Genomic DNA, 27,680 nt, shown 5'->3' with positions numbered 1-27,680 from the left:
AAACAAAAGAATAATAATAAAAAAATCAGAGAATGACAAACATTTGAAGACTTTTTATTTGCAGGGTGACATATAAAACAAAATTGCAATATTGTACATGTGAGACAACATAAATACTCCGAATGTCAGTCCATTTATTTCTTCTTCCAGAATTTGCTGTAATCATCAACTTTGAAATCATCCTCAAAATCATCCAGTTTCTGTTTTGCTGCCCTCTTCGGTTCTCTTTTCCGCATCCTGATTTTCCTCTCCTCCTCCGAGAGGGTGGTGATGTCCACGGGCATCTGGGAGGGAAAATAAAATACAGTAAAAACGGTTGATAACTGATTCAAAACACTCAACCTAGGACGTTTTTTAAAACTTGATGACATTTTGAACTACCATTGTATAACAGTTCTTCAAACAAACAAAAAAACTCCTTTTATGTACACACATAAAAAAGACCATCAACATGATATTGAGTGCTTAATAGCAGAATTTTCCTTTTTAGGTGAAGTGTGTACCTTTAATAAAAAAGCTTGGAAACTGGAATATAAACCACTCACCTTCATTATTCTTCTGGGCTCTTTATATCTGATGTTGATGGTGGATCCATCAGGTCTCACCAACAGAACTGGATACATCCTCTCATACTTCTGCCTCCCAAAGCGGACCACACAGGTTCTGTTGGAGTCTGACTGAAAGACTGTAGTGTGAAATGTGGATGTGGCCTGCAAGCACCTGTGGGTGACAACAGCCTGAAGACACCTATTCAAAACAACAAAAGGACATTACAAATGTAAACATTTTTGAGCATCATTGATGATGTTTCTGTAGCTGCAGCTAATCGAAAAATAATGCAATCACTGTAGCTTCAGCACCTCAATCATTTAGTGCAAAGTCAGATCATTTGTCATTGAGGAAATAGTTAAGAAACCAAAATCCTTCCATAAGCAGGTCCTATAAATTTTGAATGGGAACAAAAAATATGTTAAAGTGGTCAAATGAGTCACTCTGGCTTCGTTTAAAACGAACACACAACTTTAAAAAGGAAAGCACATTGACTACCACACTGTATCAGAGATGAGAGAACTCAATGTGCTATCAGTTCACTACTTACCTAAATACACTCTTGCAAGGCTGGCCAATTGCATTTAAAGCCATGACCATAAAATCTGCAACACTGGAAACGGCTACGTAGTAAATATATTCATAAGTGTAAGAAGATAATAGCAGAACACTTCAGAATGGAGAAGGTCACATCAAACAAACGGCATGGAGGTGTATCAGCATAGAATGCTCCCCCTGGAAACTTGTGCAGCAAAATCCAATAGTTCCGCTGTCTGTTCTGTCTGATTTTTGTTTTGTGAAGAAAAAGCAGCTGTTATTTTTTCTCTATATAAAATATATTTATCCAAACCATCTGCTTACAATTTTAATAATCAAACCACAATTTAGCATGCAATGTTGTATTTAAAAATATAGTGTGAAATTTGTTCAGCTCGTCATAAAAAATACAAAACACATAGTATACTATATCAAATTTTTAAATCATTCTTTATTTATTAATTAAAACAGTTTTGTCCCCAAAAAAAGTTACAATTATTTTTTTTTTTTCATAGAACAGCCTCATGGGGGAAGGCTTGTTGTGATCACATCCTCAGTTGAAAACTTCCCTCTTATTGGACACCATCACAGATTACAGAATAAATTTTAGATTATGAACAGATTTAAACTTGTTTGTCCAATGAGGTAGTGGAAGTCTTCTTTTAATGTGCTGCCAGTCTGTCCCTCCCTGTGTCCCGAGAATAGAGCTCCTTGCACTGTGCCATAAAGAGTCTTCATCGTTGCCTCACCTGCAGACAGGATCTGAAGATCCTGAAATATATGGAGTAAAAAATCGAAATAAAACCCAGCTGTCTTTTAAACATATTCTTTATCAAAACCTTCTGCTTGATAGCACATAAACCAAAGGCATATTTAAATAAAAATAATATTCCATTATAATGTTAAATTCAAAATAATGATATATGCAAAAATAAAAAAAAATAAAAAATAAAATACTTGTTCAGGATGCTGGCTGCCCACTAGTGGTTGGGCCAATGTGTCCATAACTTGGCCAGCAACACCAACAGTGAGGAAAGCGTAGCTTCCTTGTATGAACTTGTTGCTGCGCCAATTAGTGCAGAGTATAACTTTTAAAAACCTTAAAGTCTTATAACTGACACATTAGCAAACACTCACAATTACTAAAAGAGGATTCTTTACCAAAGAACATTTTGAGATGATAAGTGATTGCAGTTGAGAGCTCATCATCTGTCATGGTTTCAACCAGGTCAGCTATGTCTCCTGGACACCGACCAATTAAGATATTGCCAAACCTAGAAAAGAAAGAATAATGTTACTACAGCTTTTTGCACCATAAACAGTCATAATAATAATAATGTTACTACTACTACTACTACAAATTATTATTGTCATTATTATTTTGAATCTTTGAAGCATGGGTTTTGGCTGATTTTCCTACATTTTCCTATTAATTATAGTCAGTGGTGTTTAAGAGTAAATGTATATATCCAGATTTCTCATACAGCATCTATACATGCAAATGTAAAAGAATAAATTTACCATATATTTAAAATTACTGAAATTTTCACAGTCATCTGATACAACTAACTTTTCCTTGGGTCTCAGGAAAGAAAAGGACTGCACATTCTTGAGCCACTGCATTTTATTGGTGGATACTGAGGCAGGGGTGTCATCCTCATAAATGAGGCTGATAGAACCAACATCATTTTCCCAGAATGCCTCTCCAAGATACACATTCAGACAAAGCTCTCAATTTGCAATGACAAAATGGATCTTTTACATATATAAAAGCACTCACTTCGGACAGCATCATCCTCATAATACTCAGTCCTTATCAACACATACCTAATGAAATGGTCAGAATTACATGATCAGCTAGAATGTCTTCTCCATTCTCACAGATAATGTGAACTGGGTACTGGCGGGCTTTTTCTTGAGAAGCAGATTCGGTGTGAGCAGGGAGAGGTTCATTATGAGAAGGGGCAACAGAAAAGGATCCATCCCATTTGATCTTAACTTCTCTTTTCAGCAGCAAACGATCTTTAGGGAAGTCCTCCAGCAGCATATCCACAAGCGGAAACATTAAACTGACATACATACACAACATTTAACACTATGAATTATTTACTGAGCAATAACTGCAAATAAATGTACATCATCTTCTCAACCCATCATACCCTGCAACACTGAGACTGTCACCCATGTTGATATAATACTGCCAGGAGTCAAGAGAGATCCCTCTGGAGGTCTGAAGCTCAAACATCAATCGGCATGTCTTTTCCGACCAAATCAAAAACACTTTGCATTCTTGGTTTCTCATCATCATCTTGCAAGCTGTCAATGGGTTTTTTCTGCATAGTGTTCGCCTAAACTCCTTCCCATGTTGGAACCACGGTATCGAATGATTTCCTCTCCAGCTTCATATGCACATCTGGTGAAGTTTGCCTCTATTTTATGTCCCTTGCTACTGTAAAATGTTTCTTAGCTCATCTCAGGGATCTGGTTGAGATGGCCAGACTTTTTTAGTAGACAGAAGACTGTTTTTTTTTCCTGACGCCCCATGGATGTACTGTGCTCCAGTATCAACACATACATTACCTTGGACATAAAAAGAGAAAGACAGTGACATATGTACTGTTAAATATTAATACAGCATAGAATAGTGCATTACAGGGTCAGAAATTAACCAGGGTTTGTGAGAAAATGTTACAGAATTTGACAAAAATGCCCTAGATATTTAAAATGCACAAAGACCATGAAGTTCTTTTGCTTTTATGTTTATCATCATTTATATTTTATTTCAAAGCCCCAAATTTCCCATTTTTTTCCTAGGCCTATCTACAGTACTGATGGGTTTTAGGCACTGTATTGATATTTGATTGAATTTATTCAATTTCTACAGTTTTTGGCATTAAAAAAAAAAAAAAAAAAAAAAACTAAAATGTGTTTATAAACATGACCCCATTAAAAAAAAGTCAAATAAATAAATACAATAATATCTTACACATATTTAGACAGTAGGCCTACAGTTCCTGACATTCATATGAAAGGCTTTTATTGCTATGGTTGCATCAATTTATAGTTTAAGCCTAATATTTTGTAAGGAAAAGTCTACCTTGTAACGGCGCTAAATGCTGACTATCCACCTTTTAGCATGTAGTTGTATCGCCTAGTTCTACTTCCTGTTTGAACGCTATGACTGTTGATTCAGAGTGGGCAATGTGCACAATATCAAGTAACGTTAGATAGAAACACATCCTACTGTTTTTCTGTTTCTCGGGTCGTTGTATGCACATTTGTCCATTAGGGGGCAGAAAATCCTAAGAATTTAAGTCTAATTTTGCACTTTTGTAATGGACTACGTTTGAATTAAAGGGGTCATCGGATGCCCATTTTCCAAACAAGTCTATAACATACTTTGGTTAAAATTTCACAGCTTTAGCGTGCAACAACACCTTCTTTACCTTGTCAAAACAGCTCTGTTCACGGTGACCCACAGGATGTTACACTGTTCCTTTGAGAAAGACACGGATCACCAGATTACTCCAGGGAAAGTGTCTCCATGTGCACTTTAGACAATAGTGTCTGGAAGATTATATGTAAAAGAAAAAGTACATAATATTTTTCATAATAGGATAAAATACTATTTTATTCTATTTGTATTCAGGTGATTTAGTGTTATCTTATGTTGGATTTGCAAAGATTTGTACTAATTATGGTGAACATCATACCACATCAACCAGTGGGGAACCAAGTCATTCACTTTTGTCACAATTTGAGCCGACCTTTTGTTCAGCCAGGCTCGGATGAATCAATGACCTTATTGTGACATTAATTCATCATCGGTGTAATTTATCATCTTTTGGCGTCATTGAATGCAGGATTAGTTTTCAATAATCTGTGCTTTGTCTCACAGCAGGGTCGACCAGATCTGATCCAGCGGGAAGCAGGTGAGGGGTAAAATCTGTGGCCTTAACACAAATCGCAGTGAAAAGACTACACCAACAAACAACAGGCATCTTCTGCTGCACTCGGAGGGAGTGACATCACTCTCATTGTTTATCTTTGTTTGGACAGCCAGTGACTGCATGTACGGACAGTTTTGATAGCTGTTTATCACTGTGACAGAAATGTGCCCCTGAAAAGATACTTTTCATGCTTTACACACGCAACACGCTGTTTATGTGTTTTTTATCTGTAAGAAATTATCATAAATCTGTCATTGGTCATGACTCATGTGAGTGTTTTGGAAACATCAATGTAACCATATTTCTCAAGATGATTAGATGATGACTAAAGGATATTGTGGGATTTGGAGAATGTTTGGTTTGAGAAAGTATTAGTACTTTTTCCCATGGTGCAGTTTTTCACTTTTTAATGAAGTAACTTGTCAGGGCAGGTGAGTCCAGAGGCAACAGTGACTTGGATCCTCTGTTTTATTGATAGACAGGCCCACCCCAAAAACCCAAAGCCCCCAGACACAATACTGTTCACTAAAATATCTGCATTATATAACTGTGTTTACTGATATTTACATTTTCTTTCTAAATCTGTTTTTGTTCGTATTTATACTAGTGGTGCCAAAATTTAATTTAATTTCAATTAAAAATATAATTCATTTATTAATAATAGTAATAATTATAATAGTTGATAATAGTTAAAAGTTGGTTAAAATAACTGAATAAAATTATTTCTGAAACTGTGTATTAGGCTTTCATTTGTTTGGAGATGCCAATTATTTTTAGTATATTTGCAAGGAAAATCTCACATTTTTAAGTGTCCAAAAATGTTCAAAAAACTTGTACAAAAAAGTTGGTGGTATGGACCAAAGATGGCAGAAGCTCCAGAGCTCTGTGTGGGTGCAACTTTCTCCCAGCACAGTAAACAGCAAAAAGTAGCCCAAACAATACTACGTTTGTTTTGCGCCTCACAGAGCTCATTGTGTGCCTGCTGGTGAGCTCTCCATCAGTTTCTCCGGGCACAAAGGGCAAATGGTCCCCCCGGTGGTGCCCACCCTGCCTTCTGATATAAGAGATGGGTATGCCAGTCATGTCATCCGTTTGTCTCAGAATCACCCAACTTCATGCACGCTGTATTTGTAAGACTAATGACAGCATGGTTAAGAGAAAGGCATGCAATGATTCACTCATGTAATCATTATGCCTCAGTGCTCCTGTCTACCAGGGCAGGGGACTCTAAAGGAAACATGAGACACCAAAAGCTCTCATCTTCTCACACAGGGGAAGGCCATTAGACTGACAACAGAGTAACTAACTCATCCCATAATTATTTTTTAGAAACTCATCTCAGTATTGAATTATCAAAGGACTGCGTTAAATTACATGCTTAACCATATTTTATTAACAGAATGGTTGAACTAAATGGCTTACAAAATTTCAGCCACCAACAGAATTTGCAGTCTCTAGAATACAGAATATAATAAACAGATGATAAGATGGGTTCCCTGAGGATTGCAGGATCATCTTTTCATGATTTACTATTGCTTTCACACCATAAATGCAACTGTAAGACATACTATTCGTCTTCGAAATGTAATCTGAATCAGTCACCAGTCCAACACTTCAGCTGCGACTTTAAATACTGATGTATCTATGTGAATTAGATATTTCTGGCAAGGAGCTTTATGATAGAGGAAGAATGTCAGCCTAAGGTCAAATCTTCTGCAGAACAATATTCAGAGCTGAATTAGTTTTGGCGCAACGCCAAACAGCAGTCTAATATTTTAATTCCTGCTGCATGGTCCTTAAGCTTATCATCTATGAGGTTTGTCTATTCCGCACATTTTAAATAGACTAGGCTACTACAAACATCAGCCATTTAAGAAACTGTTTTAAATAATTTAATAGATACAATCTGCCCCAATTTCACAGCCGGAAGTGTTAAACCAGGGTTAGCCATGCGAGAAAAGCAGATAAAATAATAAACATAAGTGTGCGTTTGTTTCTATGTTGCTTTCATCACGCAGTTTTTTCTGTCCTCCTGAGAAATTCGCGCGCTCACACATTTTAAAAGTTAACGGTCATACCTGCGACTCACCGACACAAAAATCATTTTCGACTTCTCTGCTGAATAGTTGCTCACAGGTGTCAACTTTAATATACCTATGTTACATAATGTAGGCTATTAGAGAGCTAAAACAAACTGTTTGGGGAACAAACAGCCCCATGGAATCGGCTATATCGGTTCACAACAATGACGCCGCGTGCGCGGAGTGTAGACCTGCCGACGCAGCATCCCGGCGCGCATTCCAGTGAAAGCGCGTTCAGGCGCGTAGTAATCGCATCCTTGCGGGATTTGTCAGCAGTCAGCATCATTCAGCTTTCTTCGCAGGGAAACGCAGTAACAGCAGGGACAATTCATGCAGAATGAGTGTTTGACTTGTGAGCGTCTGCTCTCTGAGGGGAGCTGGTTAATTTGGACTGAAGAACATTAGGCTACTGAAGTAAAAACGCTTGCGCCAAGGTGAGTTTTGAATTTAAACATTTGGTGTTTGGCTGACGTTTTTAATACACGTGACCGACAGATTTGATGTGTAGGCTATAACAATTTAAAAATCCATTTAGTCATGAAAAACTTCGTTTTTAAATGCAAAGTTATGACAAGCAATTTTAACGTTTTCTTTCACCAATTATCTATTAAAATAGGCCTATATTTGTTTTTATGTTACTCGGACTTTTTCCATTAGAGACTAATAGTTAGTCACAACTATGGTATAGTCACTATCCCAATAAAAACAAATAAGCTAATTGTCATGTGCAATGACTAGTTATAGCTACTTTAATGAAGTAACGTTACTAATAAAGCTGGAACTATTGTTAGTTTCTAGTAAATAATAAATAACCTAACACCTAATATATGCAGAATTGATACTACAGGGTTCTTGAGGAAAAAAAAAAACCCACTCCTAACCTTGAGTCTCCTGACACTGACTAAATGCCTCACAGGTTCAGTAATGGCGTGCTTTGAAACTAAATCATCTGCCCTCAGGATTCTTCTGTCAATTAAACGATTCTCTTAAAAGTTTGTTGGATAAGTGCTTGCCCTTTGTCAAAGTTTTGACATTAGACCCAGATTGCATTTATGGCACACTGCTTCAACAAACTTCCATTAAAGAAATTAAAATATGTGGGTGCAGCTCTTTTGAAACCAAAAGTCCAAGTTATTTGGCTTCAGTATGACTTTTGCCATAGAGGTAAGTGAAGGACAGGGAGAGAAAGGGTTAAAGAGCCCTTATATTGCTCAGCTCCCAACCCCACCACACACTACAGTGGCATGCTGAGAGCTTTCTTATGTGGTTGCTCACATCCTGATAAACGCCACTGAAGGCATGCAGTGCATCTGGCATCTTAGTTTTTGCAGACAGTCTAGCAATGGTGTTTTCCATGCTTTAAAAGAGGCTAGAACCCAGCATGCTCTAAACAGTGGCTTGTGTGATGCTGAACTCTTGACCACAGGGCAGTCAGGTGGGTGCATCTAAATAGAGGTTTTACTGATTGTTTGTGTATGTCCAATGAAAAAGAGTTTACTTTTTACTTATACTCTGTGTGCTCTCTCTAATGTGTGCATTCATGCTAAACTACATTAAAGAGCACAATAAATTATTAGCTTTATCATTTTTGATTAAAAGGATTGATCGATAGGACATTAAAATACAATAAAACTATTAAAACTGAGTGATCTTGAAGCACAATGACTGGAGTTCTTATGCATTTTTCATGCTTTAAATTAAATTTAAGATATTGATGGTTCTGTGCTGTTTTACTTTGAGGAAACAAATCAATACCACAGCGGTTTTAATGATCTGTGGGCACAACGTGTTTGCTGTTTTTATGAGTTTCCCACAACTGTCCTCAGAAAGCCTGTTTGAGGAGACAGAACTTTGAATGAACTGGAGTTAGAAAGTTCCACTTGACCTCTGACCTAGTGCACATTTCTCAAGTTACACTCTATGTTTCTAATATCTGCAATATATAATAAACACACATAAATCTACACAAACAACACTCTAAAAAAATGCTTGGTTGTTTCCAATTAAATTTTTAACCCAAAAGCTGGGTTAGTCCATATTTGACACAAAGTTGGGTTGAAACAACCCAGCATTTTTTAGAGTGAGTATCTTAAAGTAACTCACAGAAAAGTGGTGTGCATAGAAGCTACCAATTTTACATTTCATGAAGCTGAACTGAGTTAATATCAAGGACACTTTACACTACACCACAATTTTAAATGTTTAAAATCAAAAGCATTATAAAAAGCATTACACTTATAGACTGCTATAAACAAAATTTCTCACAACACCTTGAAGGAGAAGGTTTCTAGTTACTGTTTACTGTATCCCAAACAGCTGTAATGGCAAAAGTATCTGGCAGATTGTCTATTAGGATGAGTCAAGCATTGCCAGGGAATGTTATTAGCCTAACTGTGGCGTGAACTCAGGACTTTAGGCACGGCCGGTATGCTGGGAATCAGGGTAGACCATCCTCCTCCTCAGGGATAACTTTGAAACAGAGCACGTTGGGGAACACAGGGGCAGTACTGAGGAAAGAATCAGTAGTTCATCAAAACTAAGAAGAGATAAGAAACTTTTCATGGATACGTTGAAAATATTGGAACACTTTGCTACCATAACATATTGACACAATATTTAATTTGCATACTGTTTATGTATTTTAAACCCTGTGTAAGTTCACCCTGCTGTAATTTAAGTACAAGCATCATTTGATCCTGACTGCCTTAAGTTTAAAAATGTGATTTTTTATTGCATTAGAATTCTTTAGATGTATTTTAGGTGAGTTGTTTGCCTCATGGTTAAAGCAGAGATTAGAAGGGGTGGATGGGGAGAAAGTGGTGCCTGCCTCCTCTACAACTCCCAAATGATGTTAACACGAGAGAGAGGACTACCAGGACAGAACCATTTTGTACAAAACATCTGCTCACACACTTCATGTGAACTGACAAAATGGCCACACTATCTTGACTGATTGCTAAAGTGTTGTAGCGTATCTCAACCCTGTTGAAAAGACCAGCATGTGTAGTGTTTTGGATGATGGTTTCCAGCATGGGATGCTGGAAGAAAATCAGGTTTTAGATTAACCAGCAGGAGTTTCTTGGTCAATGAACTTCACACACACACAATTTACCAGTCAGATATGCTTGGTTGTTTTAACGTCAAAATTTGGCAGCACATTCCCAAAATGCCTGCATCTTCATCTTAGAGGGTGTTCTAGTCTTGACCTGACACAGCATATATATAATTTCACATATACACACCCATACTGTATTCACTCTACACCCACCACATATTCAAGTCATGCAGGTCACATATGTAACTCATATGTATCTCAATCCTGCTGGCCACCACACACACACGTGCACATGCAACATCATCATAAATCAGCGCTGCGTGTGCTCTTGACTTCTTGCAAGATCTCCCACGTGTCGTTCTGGAATGCTTAACTCAGAACAATGATGTCATTGAATCTGGGTTCACTCTCCTCACTTATCTTGAAATCTGACAGTCCAATGCCGACGTCCAATCACATCTTGTCATCTGGTAATGGAATGACATTCTTAATCATATGAAGATTAAAAATATCTCAGTTCACTTTATACACAGCAATTTTTAGCTCTTCTCTGTGATATGTTTGTTGGCATTCTATATGCCAGCTGTAAGTGTAAGATTTAGATTTAGGAAAATGTTACGAACCAAAAAGTATTTGAATTTTTTATTTATTTTTTATTTTGAAAAAGCACTGCTAAAAATTTATGAATGTCATTGCATTAGAGAAATATCAAACCATGTGGCATTTATGTTAAAGAATGTTTTTCAAACAAAACATTTCACGGAAAGTAATATATTACTTTGTGTGGGACAAACAATAAAACAAGATTTACTGTTGAGTATAGTCTATATTTGTACATTTTCTGGTTCTCAGATGTTAGTGGAACATATCCATAGTGATGGTTATTCTGGCAAGATTCCTGTGTGAATTAAAGTAAAATTGAATTAGCTGATTAAAAGTTGCAAGTCTATGCAAAAATAGTGTGTCCCATTTGTGGCCCTTGTGTGTAGCAGAATATATGTGCATAGAGCAGATTATATATCTATAAATATATAAACAGATAAAAATCCTTTGTTTCACCCAAACTTCTAGTTTAGTCTAAAAACAGAGCCATTGAAAACAATGTAATCAATATTTTAGAAAGTTCAGTTTAAAAATATCAAGCATAAAAGAAGAAAAATAGAAGTAATTTAATAGAAGTAAATTAAAAATTAAAAGTCAAAGTCATTGGAGTTCCAAGGAGCCAGGCAGTCTCTTGTTTCTACAACCACAACAGAGGAAACAGGAAGGGGGCTTCTGTTTCCCAAACAGGATGTTCAAAGTAACACAGTGTGTGACTTCACGTGTCTCCAGCTCGCAGTTTGCAGTAATTAGTTCCTGTTGCATGCTTTTCTAATCATCAGAGCTTTTTTGGACCCAGTATGTACAGTATATAGACACCACAGCAACAGTGAATGCTATAGCATATTGAATTGCAGTCAGAAGGATGTAGTATAGAAGAACAGATTATTGATTGAATCTTAAAGGAGCCATGTGTAATGTCTGGCAAAAAAAATCAAGTCATACTCCACATTCCATACCAGATGGGGGCAGTATGCCTCAATAAAGTGAATTGGTCTACTCTAGAGTAACAAACGAGAAACGGCATAGTCTCTATGCTCCGCCCCTACCTTCACAACAACCCTAGAGCCATAGCCGAAGCCTAAAGGACGTTTTGCCTCCAGAGGAACGTTGGGTGATGTCAAGTGATTTTGAAACATGACATCTTCAAGCTACTCCCCTTCACCTTTACCAGTGAATATGTTCATATTCGTTTTGTTCATATTACATTTTGAGTTGTATATACACATTATTTGAATTAAATTAATTTGACAGACAGCATTCTGTCAACATCATTGGTCAACATCAGACAGCTGATGTTGACCAAGCTAGCGCCAACCAACGTAACCAGAGCTGCCAACTCTCAAGCATTCACCGTGAGACACACGCAACTGACTCTTTTCACACGCTTTCAAAAACTTGACCGCTCTGAATATAGTGAGTGAGTGCGCGCGCGCGGCCGGGGCGCTCTCTCTCTCTCTCTCTCGGGTTCATTATCATCGAAGACATTTCAAGCTTCTTAGGTAATGTTACATTTTAGCATCAGCTTGGTAGAGACGGGCTTTGGTAGATAACAGGTGAAAACCGGATCGGATCTGTGGGTAAGTTATAGCTAGCTAATTATCAAACGCAGCTACGGTTAGCCATCGCTAACATTAGCACGTTTATCGAACAGGCTTCGATACATTTCTATATTATAACTTCCCGAAAAAAATACGCAAACATATAAAACAAACTTCTAGCGAAATACTAACAGCATCTTACTTACCAATCCAAAAGAAATGTTGCAAGTTCGGAGTCGAACCTCATTTCTTTCAAGTCCATCAGTTGTCTCCAGCGATCGAAAGCAGTGCCGAAGTTTACTCTGGTTCGGCTCCTTTTCTTATCGGATTTGATTTGTGATTCCGAGCGCGGTTGTTTACCTGTAGCGGGTGGTGGTGGTAGGTGTCTCTTGCCAAGGGCTTCAGCCATCCTTCCGCTCTCTTCCCTGAACTGAAACGAAGTAGAGGGCTGTACCTTCCACACGATTGACATCAGGTTCAAGTACGCCCACAAGCCGTGCGAGTTATTCGTGTATTGCAGGTTGGCTGGTGGTTATGTTGCCCGCATACCGCCTCCCATGGCCGAAACTGGTATTACGACACCTGTCGGGCCGTGGCTAGTAATGCTAATGCTAATTAAGGTTGATATCTCTGCAGCACTATAACTTGACATTTTTTTAATGACATCATCGCCCTTATTTCTTCTCATTCTTTTGATGCATGTAGGTCATTTTTTGGATATTTTTACCTCAATTTTTACACATGGCACCTTTAAAGGAGTGCAGGAAGAATATGTTGAATATGATGTACATGTTCTTGTTCTGCACTCTATTGATGGTAAAGCTTCACAGGCATATATGACATTGATATGTGAGTGCGTGTGCATACTAAACCCTAAATGCGATTAAGCCATGTAAGGATGTATCTACGAAACGGCTTTTAAGAAGATTGGATCAGCCAAATAACTGTGCTTCTTCATCATCATCATCATCATGCTTCCGAAAGGGTATCCACCTTCAGCTTCATTACATGAGGCAAAAATAATGTAGTATATAAACAATTAAGTTATTTGTATGTTAATGTGGAAGAATTACTGAAAGATTGTCATGTTCTACATGCTGTTTGTTTACTTTATTTCAAATCCACTTGGGTCACATTAACACATTTAGCTTACAATTCTTTCACGTAATTGTACAATAAATAAATCTGTAAAAAAAAAAAAAAAAAAAAAAAAAAAAAAAGGCTAAAAGCTACTTTTAGTTTGTTCAGTGAATATATTAATTGTACAAATGGCTAAGTGGAATAGTTTTAATGGCTTGAAACTAAACAGCAAGCTGTGTATTGGACCTAATGGCTTGAATATAATTTAAACTGTGATGCTAATGGCTTGAATATAATTTAAACTGTGAAGCTAATGGCTTGAATATCACATAAACCGCATCTACTATCACTTGATTAAAGACAAAGGCATTTTGTTTGGTTTAAGTGCTCCAAGGACAGTCAGTCTTCTCTTGTCAGCCAAACAACCTGTCCTCTAAGGTGTGAGACCCGCCATACATCTCTTCATGTTGCCACAGGGGCATTGACATTCATGACAGAAATAAACCTCCCCACAATTGTACAAGCTACTCCTCTGATTGCTTTACCCCAGGGATGGGCTGCCGACTGCGAGCACAGCTGGGCCTGTGAGCTATATTGGATTAACTGCAACTTTTTATGCTGTATTGCCCCAGCAGTGTTTTATGAGCCATGTTCCACCACTTCCACAGCTGCTTTTATTGCCCATTGTGTGAGAGTGGATGAAAGTTGATTGCTGGGAAAACAGGGACATCAGGATCTTTCTAACTGGTGCACGTCTGCATTTGTGAAATGAAATACTGCAGGGTTCACAAACAAGATAGTTGAAGCTGACAGATGACTATTGAGTTTAGAAACTGAAATGTAATATAATGTCCCAAATATCCTCCCCACTCCAAATCATATTTTAATTTACTGTCATTTGTAGGCTCAAGGATGTCTCATCAATGCAGGGGGAGAACAAACAGGAAATGTTTCACTATATAATTAATGCTGCTTATTAAAGAAAATATTGCTATTTTTATTGCTCATACTGAAGTATGAGTAATAATAACTACAACAGTGCATACAACAGGTGTAGTTACAACAGTGGAACTTGATACAAGTTACATGGATATTCCAGTAGGGGGTGACAAGTGTGTTTGTGAGTGAGTCAATTAATAAATTCTTCAACTCTTTCATTGAAACACACTAATTCATGCAGAAATAAAATAAGTGTGTGAGTCTGGAAATAGACTAACTGGAAATAGTGTGTTCAAGGAGCAGTTGTGTAGAAGCAATATTATATGCAGTCATATTGCTTGTCTGAATCTATGTCCCTGTCATGATGAGGTACTAAATAAAGCATGTGATGATGTTTAGGGTATGATTAGTTGTATGATTTGTGAAGTGGATTCTTTTGTTGGCAGGAGTAACCCTTGACAAAGCACTTCTCTCAGGCAAGGTGACAGGGTCTTCTGCTCTCTAACTTGAGCCCATACAGTCTATAAATACACACTCTTTCTGTCTCTCTCTCTCATACACACACACTCACATACTAATAACTGTAATGGCCTCCTCTCTGGGTGATCTTTTAAATGATTGGACATATCATGCCAAGATTTGAAAAAACACTCTGCTGCCTCATCCAACTTATTTAATAATTCAGTTCCTCTGCATTTTGTTGGTCATTTGTTTGTGTTAGAATTCATGCCTTTAAAAAGAAGACATACATCTTTCTGAGCTGTGCATAACTGCCCACACAGATTATGTCTTTTAGAAGAGAAACGTCTGTTGATGTGACCAATCATACTTAAGAGTTTTTGAAGGAGAAAAGGGGTATGCTGCCTTATCATAAATAAGCTATTAAACTAAGGGGAGCTGGTTCATATAGTAATTAAAGCCTACGCCAACACCATAAATCCATATTGCGGTTTCACAGTCAGTAAGAGGGAGGATATTCAGAGTCAAGCACACATCCAAATTGCACATATGCATTTATGCACATGTGCTCCACCCATCACACATGCACACACTCATTCAAAAAATGCACTGTGAATCACTTCTTAATCATAATGAAACCGTTCAAACTGTTTATTAGATTTCTTAGGACTGCATTGCTCACCTTAAGTACCATGTACTTTCTTTTTGTGGAACCCCAGGGTTCCCTGAGAAAGAATAATGTGCAGACAGAATGTTGCAACCCCGTAATATGAGTTTCCAGGATGAGCTGTCAAATCTGAGGGCAGATGATTCTGTACAATTTGTTTTATTTTTGTCTGAAGGGAAGGCTCAATAATGATTCAAATGTCATGTGTCAGATAACTCATCATGCTATATAGGAAAAAACCTGATGTGGATTGGACCAGTGGGACATGACCCAAAATTGATCTCTGGTCTGTTTGAAAACAGTATTCAGTAAATCACAATATTAATGCAAATAATGCTTTGCTTTTCTTCCAGCCTTCCATACAGAGGGGTTTTTGAAATTTCCATCATGAAGCACATGTCCATCTCGAAATGGTTAAGTCAGCTGGGGCTACCTCAGTACTGCACGCTATTCGATGAAGAATATGATGGAGTGGAGGTAAAGTCAGCACACACTGTGAGTTTAGACATACATGCACATGCTTATACACACATGTACGCAGAGCTGCATACCGCACACTGTACCATGCAATTATTCAAACACAGTTATTTGAAATTGCATGACTGTCTGTGAGCTTCTCTTTATTATTTATAATCATAAACAACTTATAGAGCAGTCAGTCAAAGTGAGCTTTGAAAAGCAGCAAACCCTACAGAAAAGTGAAATCTAAAAGCACGCATCTCACTGAATTTAGACCAGCTGATCTGACATCTGCATTTTCAACCATGCACTCTTGGCAGTACACTTCACCTGGAATGTAAGTGTGTCCAGGAACAGAAGTAAAACAGAGATTCTGAAAGTATTTCCATGGCTTACAGATACAGGTATGCATGCTTGACTCTGACTATAGTGCTAAACTTCACTTCTTAAGCTACTGCCAACAAAATACTTTAACCACACACATAATCCACATACTCTACATTGCACACATACTGTACTTTACTTTTTATCTTCACTTCCTGGTGTAACTTTTCAAATACTCAGGAGGAGAGTGAGAGTTTTTTAAAGGTTTATGTCCAACATAGTTTAATACTTATTATTCTCCATTTCAGATTAATTTTTGGGCATCCCATTTACATTAGTATAGGGTTGTCCAATGTATTTCCATGAGAACCACCTTCCTGCAGAGTTTAGCTCCATCCATAATTTAACACACCTGTACCAGCTAATCAAGATCCTCAGGATAACTAAAAACTTCCCATTAGCTGTGAAGAAACAGGTTGCCGGTGAACTCTGCAGGAAGGTGTCCCTTCAGGAGCGGGATTGGACACCCGTACATTAATGCATTTGCACCTCAAAACATAATTTTCATTCTAGTCAGAACCATGATAGTTGTATGCGATGGAAATATTTTGATCACCACCTGTCACACACAACATGAGCCCCAGGTGGCTCATTTTCAGTGCCCTATAAAGAAGTCCAGTTGCTCTGAAATAATTCATTGTATGCTCCACAAATAACATGATGTATAGGTTACTGTCTTCCACACAAGTATCCACTTTACAATTTAACCAGCTCCCTATTTTCTAGAAATACTAGAAAAAACAAACAAACAAACAAACAAAAAAAACACTCAACTGCCAAGAAAGAAACGAACAGTGGATCAGAAACAACAGCAGTGTTGACTCTGAGACAACTACAGTACATGTCCATTAAAGGCTCACTGATTACTCTGTGCAATGCACATTAACGGTGAATCATATTTCAGTGATTTCAACTCACTAATGGAGTGCAGGGTAAAGCCTGAATGAAGAACAGCACCAATAAAACAGCTATTAACTATCCATTACCACTTTAACCAATGACGAAAGAGGTGTTTTCCCTTTATTTTATAACTGATTTGAGTGACTAATATGTTTGACTTACAAACACACATTTATATAAAACCATAAAATCCGTTTTAAATTTCAATTCAGCATCAAGTTTATTAAAATTCAGGAATTTGATTAGAATTTCAAAAACACTGTCAGTTAAATTCAGAGTGCACAAACCTGCATTTAGTACCATCATCACTATTATCATATCAAAGTACCATAGATTTGTCATTTGATATCATCACTGTACCAGGGAAGTTTTTATAAGGGCAACTAGTAATGCTTAGATTATGAGTCATGGGCACACACACATGCACGCAAATCACCCATTTCATAGGATGGCTTAATCAATGGCTTAAGATCTACAAACCTTCTGCCAAAACAACAACAAAGTAGCACATCTCTTACATCTACCTGCCCACTCAAGAGGAGGTGTCTGAAAAGCTGCATGCTTCGTGACATGTTTTTGAAGTCTCAGCATGAGAGACTGATACGAGATCACACATGGTAAATAAAGAGTTGAGGGTGCAGAGGCTTTATCATGGCTTGTTAGATTTAGCTGTGGGTTTTAGATGTGGGTTGAAGGCAGAAGAACAATAGGCCCTTACCAGCATGTTATCCCCTAGTTTTCCATCTCTTCCCCCTCTCTCTCCCACACTCTGGCCTTTCACTGACTTTCTTTGTGTCTGCCACTCTGTCCGTCCCTGTCCACCACCCTCTCTCTGCTTCCCCAAACTAGCCTGTAAAAACAGAGACATGGCAGTGGGAAAGAGTACTTGCTGCTGATGTAGGAGATTCTGGGTAGAATCCATTCGATGAAACCATTGGAGCAGACGAGATAAAACACACAAAGAGAGCAATGCAGCATGCATCTGTTACTCCAAAGTTAGATCAACACTGCTTCACCTCACTGCACCAATTCAGCACAACAGATTTCACACGGATCCTCATAGCTAAACTTAACGAATGACTTGGTAAAGGCCTTTGAATAATGAGAATGAACAGCACTAAGATTCCCATTTTTTCTCTTTTTTTCTTTATTAAAAATAATATACTAAAACTTTTTATTGGTCATTTTAAATGATATAGTAAGTATATTCAGGCATTACAATATTATACTTGTAGTATAAAATGTTTAAAATAACGTTTAGCAAAGTAAAAACAGAGAAGTTGTAAATAAATTATTGGAGAACAATTTACAAGAACGAGTTGAAGTAGGAAATCTTGCTTTCAGGATTGCAGTCTTTCTGTTTCAAAATTTCATGTTTAATTCAATGTTACATGCTTTTTCTTTGTAATAAATATTGATCTTTACTAGCAATTTCTGAGTGAAAATTCTTTCTTCAATTTATGTTTTTTCCTGTGTACCGATATCTTTGGCATTTCCATGAACGGATACGTTCTTATAGATGCAATCCACAGAAATAACTAACTTCAAGACAAACAAATTAAAATCTTGCATATTTAGGATGGATAGTATGCAAATTGGAATGCAGCCTCAAAAATCTGAGCAAACCAATTTTAGTTGCATTGAGAAAATACGGGCAGTCCCAAATAACCCAATATGTTGTGAAAGCACATTTGTTACTGTTTATTTTGGAAGGAATGCTTTGGCATGTGGACTGTAAATACTAAACAGCAGAAAATAGCACATAACCTTCAATTAAACAGCTCTTGTTTTGTCCTGCCAGGAACAATGAAAGCAGAGATGCCGTCTAAAACATAGCCGTGCGTTTTTGTTGTGTCAGAAGCAAAAGGAATGCATCGTTTTGAAAGCCACACAAGGCCTGACTTTGAGGAATGGTGAAGCACCGGCCATAATGACACACCGCCAGCTTAAACCATACACTTTTCTGATGTTTGTTTTTGTGTGTGAATGATAGATGGCCATTAGTCATAGCCCTTGTCATTCTCACCACACATTTAAACCACTTCAACTCTGTGTTTTTGTCTCTCTTTAGGACTTGCTGCACCTTACAGAGATGGATCTGTTGGGTATGGGGGTCCAAAGTCATCTCCATCGCATCCACATTCTCTCCAGTATCCAAGTGCTGCGAGAGCGTGAAACAAAAAGAGGTTAGTCCCGGTCTTTTCCCACTCAAGTACACTACCGTTTACAAGTTTGGGGTTAGTAAGATTTTTCAATGTTTTTGAAAAAAGTATTTCATGCTCACTAAGGCTGATTTTATTTAATCAAACATACAGTAAAACAGTAATAAAGTGGAATAGTATTAGAAATTAATATAACTGTTTTTAGAATTTAAAATAAATTCACATTCCTGTGATGGCAAAGCTGGATTTTCAGCGGGCATCACTTCAGTCATCAATGTCACATGATCCTTCAGAAATCTAATATGCTCATTTGGTGCTCAGGAAGCATTTTTATTATGTTGAAAACAGTTGTGCTTCTATCTTAATAGTTTTGTGGAAACTAACATATTTTTTTCAGAATTTGTTGATTGCCAACATAGACGATAGCTGCTCAAGGGGTGGCTACTGAACTGACTTGCCTTCTGCTATTTTTAAGGGCTTTTTAAAATACAAAAGGTGTAACAGAATCATTAAACTCAAGAACTAAACCAGCAATTAAAGTATCTCTCTCCATGCACACACCTCCTCATAAACCACAGCGGTGAAAACAGAAGCAGGAGCTTATCTCTTTGTGGATGTTTTCTCTGGCTGGGCTGAGTCTGCTGCTCCATAGTCCTGCTTCTACTGGACAGCCTGTGACCATGTCTGTCCATGCGTAGAGCCCGACACTGAAGAGCTTCGTTAATCACAGCAAGGCTATACGTAGGGTGGGAGAGCAGTTCAGGCTGCATGCACGGGGACACATGCATATGGGGTCAAATCAACAGGGATTAGCTCACAAAACTAAGCATTGGCGTATGGGATAGATCTCCCTGTGGAGTATTGTGTGGGTATAATGGTAGTAAACTCATTGCCAGCTCAGCTTGGTGGAAAAGTTTTAATCTGAGACAAACATAATTATGCTATCCTCAAGATCTTCAAGGAGTCATCTCGAAACCTTGAAAGTGATATGCATCTAATCAGCATGCTAAAATTATGGAGATAACGGCTCGTCAGAGAACACTAAGAAACATAAGAAGCATTTACTGTCAACACTGATAGTGAGTCATGAATGGACTTGCTTCCGCACACTCACACACAAAGACATCCTAACATCAGACTATCCGCCCCTCAGAGTTGCCATGTCTGCTTATTTTAGCATTGACTTGAAAAACAAAAAACAAATCGTTATCCTTACAATTTAAACATTGCCTTACTAACATAGTGAAAATTGTATAATTTAATGTATTCAATGAACACGAGTTGGATTACATACTTTATAGCTAGACAATTATTAGCACAAGTACATTCATTGCAAAGTTGCTTATGGGGGGCTTTACGGTCACAATTTAAAAAAATTTTTTTTACTTTGAAACAACATGGATTTTTAAGTAATAATTGCTTCTTATAAAAATTACTTCTTTCACATTGTCATAGATTTAATAAAGTTTCTTATAAATATGGGCAGTTGCGGGTTGTGTTCTTATGGGGTTTATTTGCGAAATACAATCACGTATTTGATAGCGCTTGCCCCACATATTACAATAAAGTATGTCTGAAAACTATCATGAAAAAACTTTCCATCTGATAATCAAGCCACACTTCACATTTTATCATTAATCGCCATAGTTTACAAGAAAAAAAGACCTTTTACCCAGTTAATCTAAATGGGCAGTTGAATGCATAAAACATTTTTTTTGTAAAAGTATAAATTTTTTTAAAATAAATTATTTAAAAAAAAAAGAAGTTTTTTTTTTCTATATTAAATAAAATTAACGAAATAAGGAATTCTCCTTAATCTATTACCACCAACCACCCATCACCAAGAGCACAGAAACTGACTTGCTGCTTATTTTAGTGAGGCAGGTCACTTTTTCTGGGCTTGTTTTATATTTTTAGAAAAATCTGGCAACACTGCCACCCCTAACCTTCAATCAAACAGACACACAGATGCATGTCTATGTAGAGGAGGAGCAGACACACGCTGCTGTGTGCAGGAGCTGCCAGGTGATTAAAAACTCTTTCACAAATCCCGCAATCCCGGCAGTCAGCATTGCTGTGGGGGCACCCCTCCACTGTGTGTAATTAAGTCCTTAAAAAGCATGTCAAGACACACACATACAAACAGTGGGCTGACGGGCCGAGGCTCATTTCCCAGGCATAACATACTGTCTCGACTCCATTGCTATAGAGACTCTGACACTTTAGAAAATGGGCTGTTGAATTAGATGTCTTGGATCAGCGACTTTGCAAATAAAATGGTTTTTATGTTTTGTAACCAATAGGAATAGTGCTGAACAGCTTTTGAACAAAAGCTTGGGTTATTTAATATTACAAATCAAGTAGTCTGTAACACAAATTTACAAAGGATTACAGCATAAGCAAAAGCTTTAAGCAGTCTAAAAACTTACTGTCAGTGGTTAAAAGACGTCTGGTCTCTACTGGCATGGTCCCATGCTTGAGGACAACAATCATTGTTTCCCTGAAATGCTTTGGCTGTTTGAGGACTCAATAGGTGGTCTGATTAAACCGGGTTCGACACCTTTAACATCCCATTCTAGTAGAATCTCAATTCAACTCCTGTAGCCTTCACATCCTGTGAGAAATGCAAATGTTGCACACACAATTTCATAGACCACCTTCCTCAGACCAAAGAGGTTAAATCTCCACCGCTGCAGCCCTGTGAAACATATCTTGTTTTTTCCTGGACAGCTGCAATATTATTTTAACAGATGTGTTTTTGAATCTTATACTGAAAAATGCATACATTTATTGAAACTATTATTTCCAGTAACAACCAATTTACTATTTTATGTCCTTCAAAGTTTTTACCCTCTACCCTTTCACTTTTATAGTTATTTGAAATCAACCTCCCAAGCATTTCAATCTGCTAAAGTGCTAAATTTAAAGCATTACATTCCTAATTGAACAGTTCACCCAAAAACTAAATGTCTGTCATTTGTTTACTCACCCTAATGTTGTTCCAAACCTGTATCATCTGTAAGCAAAAAGACCAAAAAAGTGGTCTGTGCGACTTCTAAAGCCACATGATTGTTTTGTATATGGACTACTTTATGGTTCATATATGAACTGTACTTTTTTGGAGCTTGACAATCACTGTTTTTGTTGTAGGAGAAAGAACAGACTGTATATTCTCCAAAACATCTCTTTTGTGTTTCCTAGAAGAAAGAGAAACGTACAGGTTTGACATGACTTGAGATCAAGTAAATGTCTAAATGATGATTTTTGTTTTTTTTCTTTATTCCAGTAGTCATTTAGCTTAAGGCACTATTTTATTTGGTGCTTTTTGTGTAGTTGAAAAGTGTGTGCCAATGCATAAACACAGTACTCCATGTATTTGCAGTGATGTGCAATGATGACAGGCTGCTCTTGTATAGAAGGCCTGGAGTTTGCTATTAAATTAAGCATGCTATTAAATGGGTGGTTGGCTCACTGCCTTCCCTGCTCTCAGTGCAGATTGCAGATTCATTCAAAGGGATGCCACCATACAGTATATAAAATTCCATACATAAGCAGTTCTGAGCTACATAAACTCCAAGGTCAGCAATGCCTTCTATGTGGGTTTCATAATTTTGTTTCTTATTATTTTATTTATTATCCAGTATATGTTTTGTTGTTGCAGAAACTATGATTAAGACTAAGCAGAAAAATGGTTGAATTACAGAGTGGATATACGCTCAAATTAAATCCCAATTATGCAGTTCTTTCATTAAGCACTTTGGGTGCTTTGTAAAACCTAATCCAGCATAAGCATTAGAAAAAGCAGCATAATTCTAAATATTTTGTGAGCCAGGGCTGAGCCTTGTGAGAAAACGTGAGAAAACTAAATCACAGTTAGGTGAAAGCCCAGGGTGTCTCTTGGATATATTCTGGGCGTTTCTTGGGCGTTTTGTGGGAAACTCTTCCCTGTCCTTGCGCTCATACTGGGTGTGAGAGTATAGAGCTGGCATCAGCTCCGTCACCCCTCAGTCACATTCAGCTCTGTGCCAGCATTTCATAAATGTAAACACATTTCTCAGCCAGAACGACAGCTGGGCCCCTCTTAAAAAAACCTCTGTTTTGAAATTTAATACATGTCCAAAATATATCCTTCATGAAGGATGATACTGGGTCGTAAAGTAGTCATTGCTGCTGCTCTGTTAAAAAGCTTTTCAGATACCTGCATTAAGCTCTCTTGTCTGCTAGACAAATGTCACCTGTAGAAAGTGTCCATTACTCTTCTGAGTTTAAATATGTTTAGGAGGAGGGATTTGTTAGCATTTTGCCAAGTTCGACAACATGCCCAAAAGACTTGACTCAGAGCAGATGCCACATTTGATTTATTCTAAAAATACAAAATGCATTAATGGAAAAAAAAAAAAAAAACATCTGAGGATTTCAAGAAATCTTTTTACTTTGTTAATGCATGTTCCTGGTCTTAATGTGAATGATTCATCAATGCACATTAGTTTAAAGAAAAAAAGATGTTAAAAATGTCTTTGGATTATGTATAATCAAAAATTACTCCACCTCTGATGAAGCTTTCCTTGTTTGGCTGAAATCATCAAGCCCTCATTTTTTTTTTTTTTTAGTTTTTCTATTTTAACCAAATCACTTTTTACAATCCTGATGTATAAAATTATAATTATAAAAAATGTATATGTATAAAACTCTGAAATATGTCACATGGAAGTAAAATAGGTTGAGTCTACCTTTTTAAATAGACTTAAATAGCAGGAGACTTAAATATAGAAGAATACATCTTAATAAATTTCCTGTTTATAAAATCTCCAGAAAGTTGTGGAAATTAGATGGGAGCTTAACATGAATTTGAATATGAAATATGTTGTCTACTCTGAATACAGTCTATATCAATTCTCCTTCCTAGTAAAGACCCTTTTACTTTCACTAGCCATATTTATCCAGGGACTTGGAATAGAGTTACACTTACATAAGAAAGAATGTGGGGCTGGAATTGGACAACCAGTCACCAGTGGCCACTTAGTCCATCAATATGACCGTGCTTGACCATGTATAAGTGGCAGCTTAACTCCATCTGATGACAGCTAGACTGTAAACCGACAGGTCAGATGTAGTGGTGCTCACTGTTGAGAAGCTATTTGCCAGTGTTGGAAAATACCAGTCATGACAAGCAGATTCCACATCATGTTTATCTGAGGCACAGGGCATAAGATAAAGCTGGCAAGAATGAGGCAAGTTATTGCTAACATTTAAACATGGTTTTATCCAATAACACAGTTTAATAAGGCTTTTTAGTTATTCTCCCATGATACACAAAGAAATTATGCTTGCACAAATAATCACTGTGTAAAGACTTAAAATCTTATTTCAGTTGATAAAATCTGTAAAAGTCAGCGAAGAATGATGATTATTCCATTATTTACAGTCAACGATTTTATGATTCAGAAAATCGCTCATGAGAGGAAATTCTTATTTTCTTGTTGAAAACATTGGCTTGATGATTACGTGTTGTGGAATGGGGCAAGATAACATTTCATACTTTGATAACTGCTCTAACTCTCAGCCTTGGGTGGAACCAGTAGGAGAGAGAGGCAGAAATAGATGAGCTCTATATCCCTTCGAAGGGAAACTTCCTGTGACTGTTTGTGAGACACAGAATTTGTCGTGCTCATATTGATGCATTCCATTTCACATGTGTTTCTGTTCCTGTATGGAAACACATAAACACATAAAATAGTTCAATACAAAATTGCTTTCAAAATTGCTCACCAAGCTCAAATCAAGGTAAAAATAGTTATTTGTCCGTTTACTGGTAACTTTATTAGGAACTGCAACTTAATACTTAACTCATTAATCACATGAATACTCAACAAGCTATGTTGTTTGCCACAAATTTATAAGGAAAACAACTGCAAAAATTACATTCCAATAAGGACACTCTTCTTAAAAAAAAAAAAAAAAACAGAATTATTCAAGATGTAATTGTCATTTTAATTTTTATAATTTTCCTAATTCATGTCACCTAAAGAGTTTCAGAGAAATGTAGGAAAATAGTTTTTTTTTTTTTTTTACCTTTAAAATAATTTGTACCAATGAATTGATAACAATATTAAAGTGTATGGAAAAAAAAAATATATATATATATCATGAAAACTGATTTCACAGAAACTTTATTATTGCTTTAAATATTATAATGGTAAATATTGTTCCCACTGAGGTCAGAATACATCAGACCATTACAAACAAACAACTATGTTTGAGTTGTTCTCATTTGTCTGTAATTGTGTCTTCTATAACCTGTTTGAATTGTGAGCTACTAGTCAAATTACTGAATCCAGTCCTCCTCCAGTCAAAACTGCTCAGCTGGAGGCTGTATAGGTCCAGTCAGGCGGTCTGACTCCACGTCAAGGTGCCTAAGGTGATGAGATCATCAGATTAAAGCAAAGAATTTCTCCTCTCAGTCACTGGCATTATGGCATGACGGTAAATGCCATGAAATGGTAGAAATGTGTCAAGCACTAGAGATTGTGCAATACTGTTTATACCACAGTAGAGATATTGACATCACAGTCAGCAGGCAGGACTACTTTATGTTATTGACAGAATATGCGAAAGTAACAAAAAAAGCATGGAATAATGAGAGAATACAAGTCAAGGCGAAGAAGACCTTGTTATTAAAAGCAAGTTAAAAAGTTGAAACGGTTACTGTTGTTGATGTGCAATTAGAATTTAGAGTGTTACTTTATGTGAAGCTGTTTTGCCAGACTTATCATTCATTATGGATATTGTTATCTTTGGTTGTCTATACTACATTACTTGAGAATTCAAGGGCTGAACAAAGCTGACATGTTGACAGATTCACCATAACTCTTCCTTTCTAGTGATCTATTGCCCATGTCACATAATAAACGCTCAATTTCAAAGTTTGCATGTTTAATTGCATGGAGCTGAAGATTGATAACAGTGCTTCGAGTGGTATCTTTGACAGATATATATCTCTGTTTTCAGGACAATGTCTGGTTTTGACAATTGACAAATGGTACTCTAGGCAGGTGTGCTGTAACTTAAGGAGGCCTATTTCAATCCAGATGTATCCTTTTCAGTGTTCCTAGTGCACACACTTTGTTAGTAGTGAATTCATTGTTGTGGCACTAGTGTTTAGGCACTTCTGGTATATATATATGCAACCCTACAATACTAAAAATGTATTAAAATGGTTAGCTTGGTTCTAGATGTTTGCACAATGTTTTGCACAACATACAGACAGTAACTGAATGACAAAACCAACCTGCATGATCACCGCACTCTCATCAGCCTTTAGTCAGATCATACCGCACCCCATCTCTCTGCCTGAATCATTCGGGAAGGAACTCTGCCTCTGTCATTTGTTATCATCCTACTGACAATGAAAAGGAATCTGAGGACAAAGATAAGGGAAATTCTGTTCCTCTCAGACAACAGAAAAAAAACAAAAAAAAAAAAACTTTTTGCCATTCTGATTAGCCTTTTCTGAAAAAGCATTGGTTGACAGTTAAATAAATTATTGTTGACCATATTAGGTGCAAAATATGAGAGGAGGAGTTTATTTTTAGACTATTTTAAGTTTTAACATTGACATCTTCAGTATTCATTTGACACACAACACGAACTTTACTTGTCCAAAAAGTTAACTTGAACAAAGAAGGGCCAATAATGTTTGGACTGGACACATGACAGAGGAGAGAGCTGCTGGGGGCAGGGGCCGGCTAGTCAGTTGTGAGATGACTCCATAAGTTCCGCCCACTGGAGAGGGTGTTTCTGGCAAATCTAAATCACTCCCTTGGGGGCTGAACTAAGGAGAGAGCGTGAGCAGGAGAGAGAGGGACTTGGAGGAGATTGTAAGATTGCTTGGGAAACACCGGCACAGCTCATAGTGGGAGGTCAGTGGCAACATAACAGGATTGTCGTTCACGCTTAACTTGTTGTCAGTCAGTGTGAATCTATGCACTAGGTCACTATGCTTGCTGTGGAACTGAGAAACTCTTACTAACAGACTGCAAAGGAGAATATTTCAGAATTTGCGTACTTGGAGAAGCTACAACCTTTAGCCAGGTAAGGAAAAAAATACAAATGGTTGTGGTACAGTTATTAAAGTTTCCTCTAATTTTGTATGTATGTATGTATGTATCTATCTATCTATCATGACTACATACACAGTTATACATATATGTAGTTTTTAAGTATAATTTTGTTTTTTTGAACAAATAATGCTAAATATGATTGTCTAAGCTTGCAAACTGTGACACTTTGTGTGTTACATTCAGTAGCTGATAGTAGA

The 27,680-nt window shown here is 37.1% G+C and overlaps 2 protein-coding genes and 1 long non-coding RNA gene across 5 annotated transcripts in view; 1 reads left to right on the top strand and 2 right to left on the bottom strand.

Moving 5' to 3' along the window:
- Positions 1-38: 38 nt before the first annotated feature.
- On the bottom strand, positions 39-1,299 carry LOC109085148 (39S ribosomal protein L55, mitochondrial-like). The gene is made up of 3 exons (XM_042729530.1): positions 1,100-1,299; positions 546-747; positions 39-284 (listed from the first exon to the last, which is right to left on the bottom strand). The coding sequence occupies exons 1-3, from the start codon at positions 1,147-1,149 to the stop codon at positions 135-137; spliced, it is 402 nt and encodes a 133-aa protein (XP_042585464.1). The 5' UTR covers positions 1,150-1,299; the 3' UTR covers positions 39-134.
- Positions 1,300-1,535: 236 nt separating this feature from the next.
- LOC122138175 lies at positions 1,536-2,518 on the bottom strand. The gene is made up of 3 exons (XR_006155356.1): positions 2,248-2,518; positions 2,044-2,149; positions 1,536-1,857 (listed from the first exon to the last, which is right to left on the bottom strand). It is a non-coding gene; the product is annotated as an uncharacterized LOC122138175 (long non-coding RNA).
- A 4,657-nt stretch (positions 2,519-7,175) lies between these two features.
- Positions 7,176-27,680, top strand: part of bcar3 (BCAR3 adaptor protein, NSP family member) — a 64,628-nt gene continuing 44,123 nt past the window's right edge. The window contains exons 1-3 of one of the 3 annotated variants that reach the window (XM_042729526.1): positions 7,176-7,551; positions 15,812-15,935; positions 19,273-19,387. In XM_042729526.1, coding sequence (XP_042585460.1) covers positions 15,846-15,935; positions 19,273-19,387 — 205 coding nt within the window. In that variant the 5' untranslated portion in view covers positions 7,176-7,551; positions 15,812-15,845. Of the gene's footprint in view, positions 7,552-15,811; positions 15,954-19,272; positions 19,388-27,207; positions 27,455-27,680 lie in introns of those variants that run through there. The other 2 variants (XM_042729525.1, XM_042729527.1) reach the window with 2 other exon arrangements.

Source organism: Cyprinus carpio, chromosome B8, assembly GCF_018340385.1.
Source record: "Cyprinus carpio isolate SPL01 chromosome B8, ASM1834038v1, whole genome shotgun sequence".
Classification (NCBI taxonomy): domain Eukaryota; kingdom Metazoa; phylum Chordata; class Actinopteri; order Cypriniformes; family Cyprinidae; genus Cyprinus; species Cyprinus carpio.
This window is presented reverse-complemented; position numbering and strand designations above follow the sequence as displayed.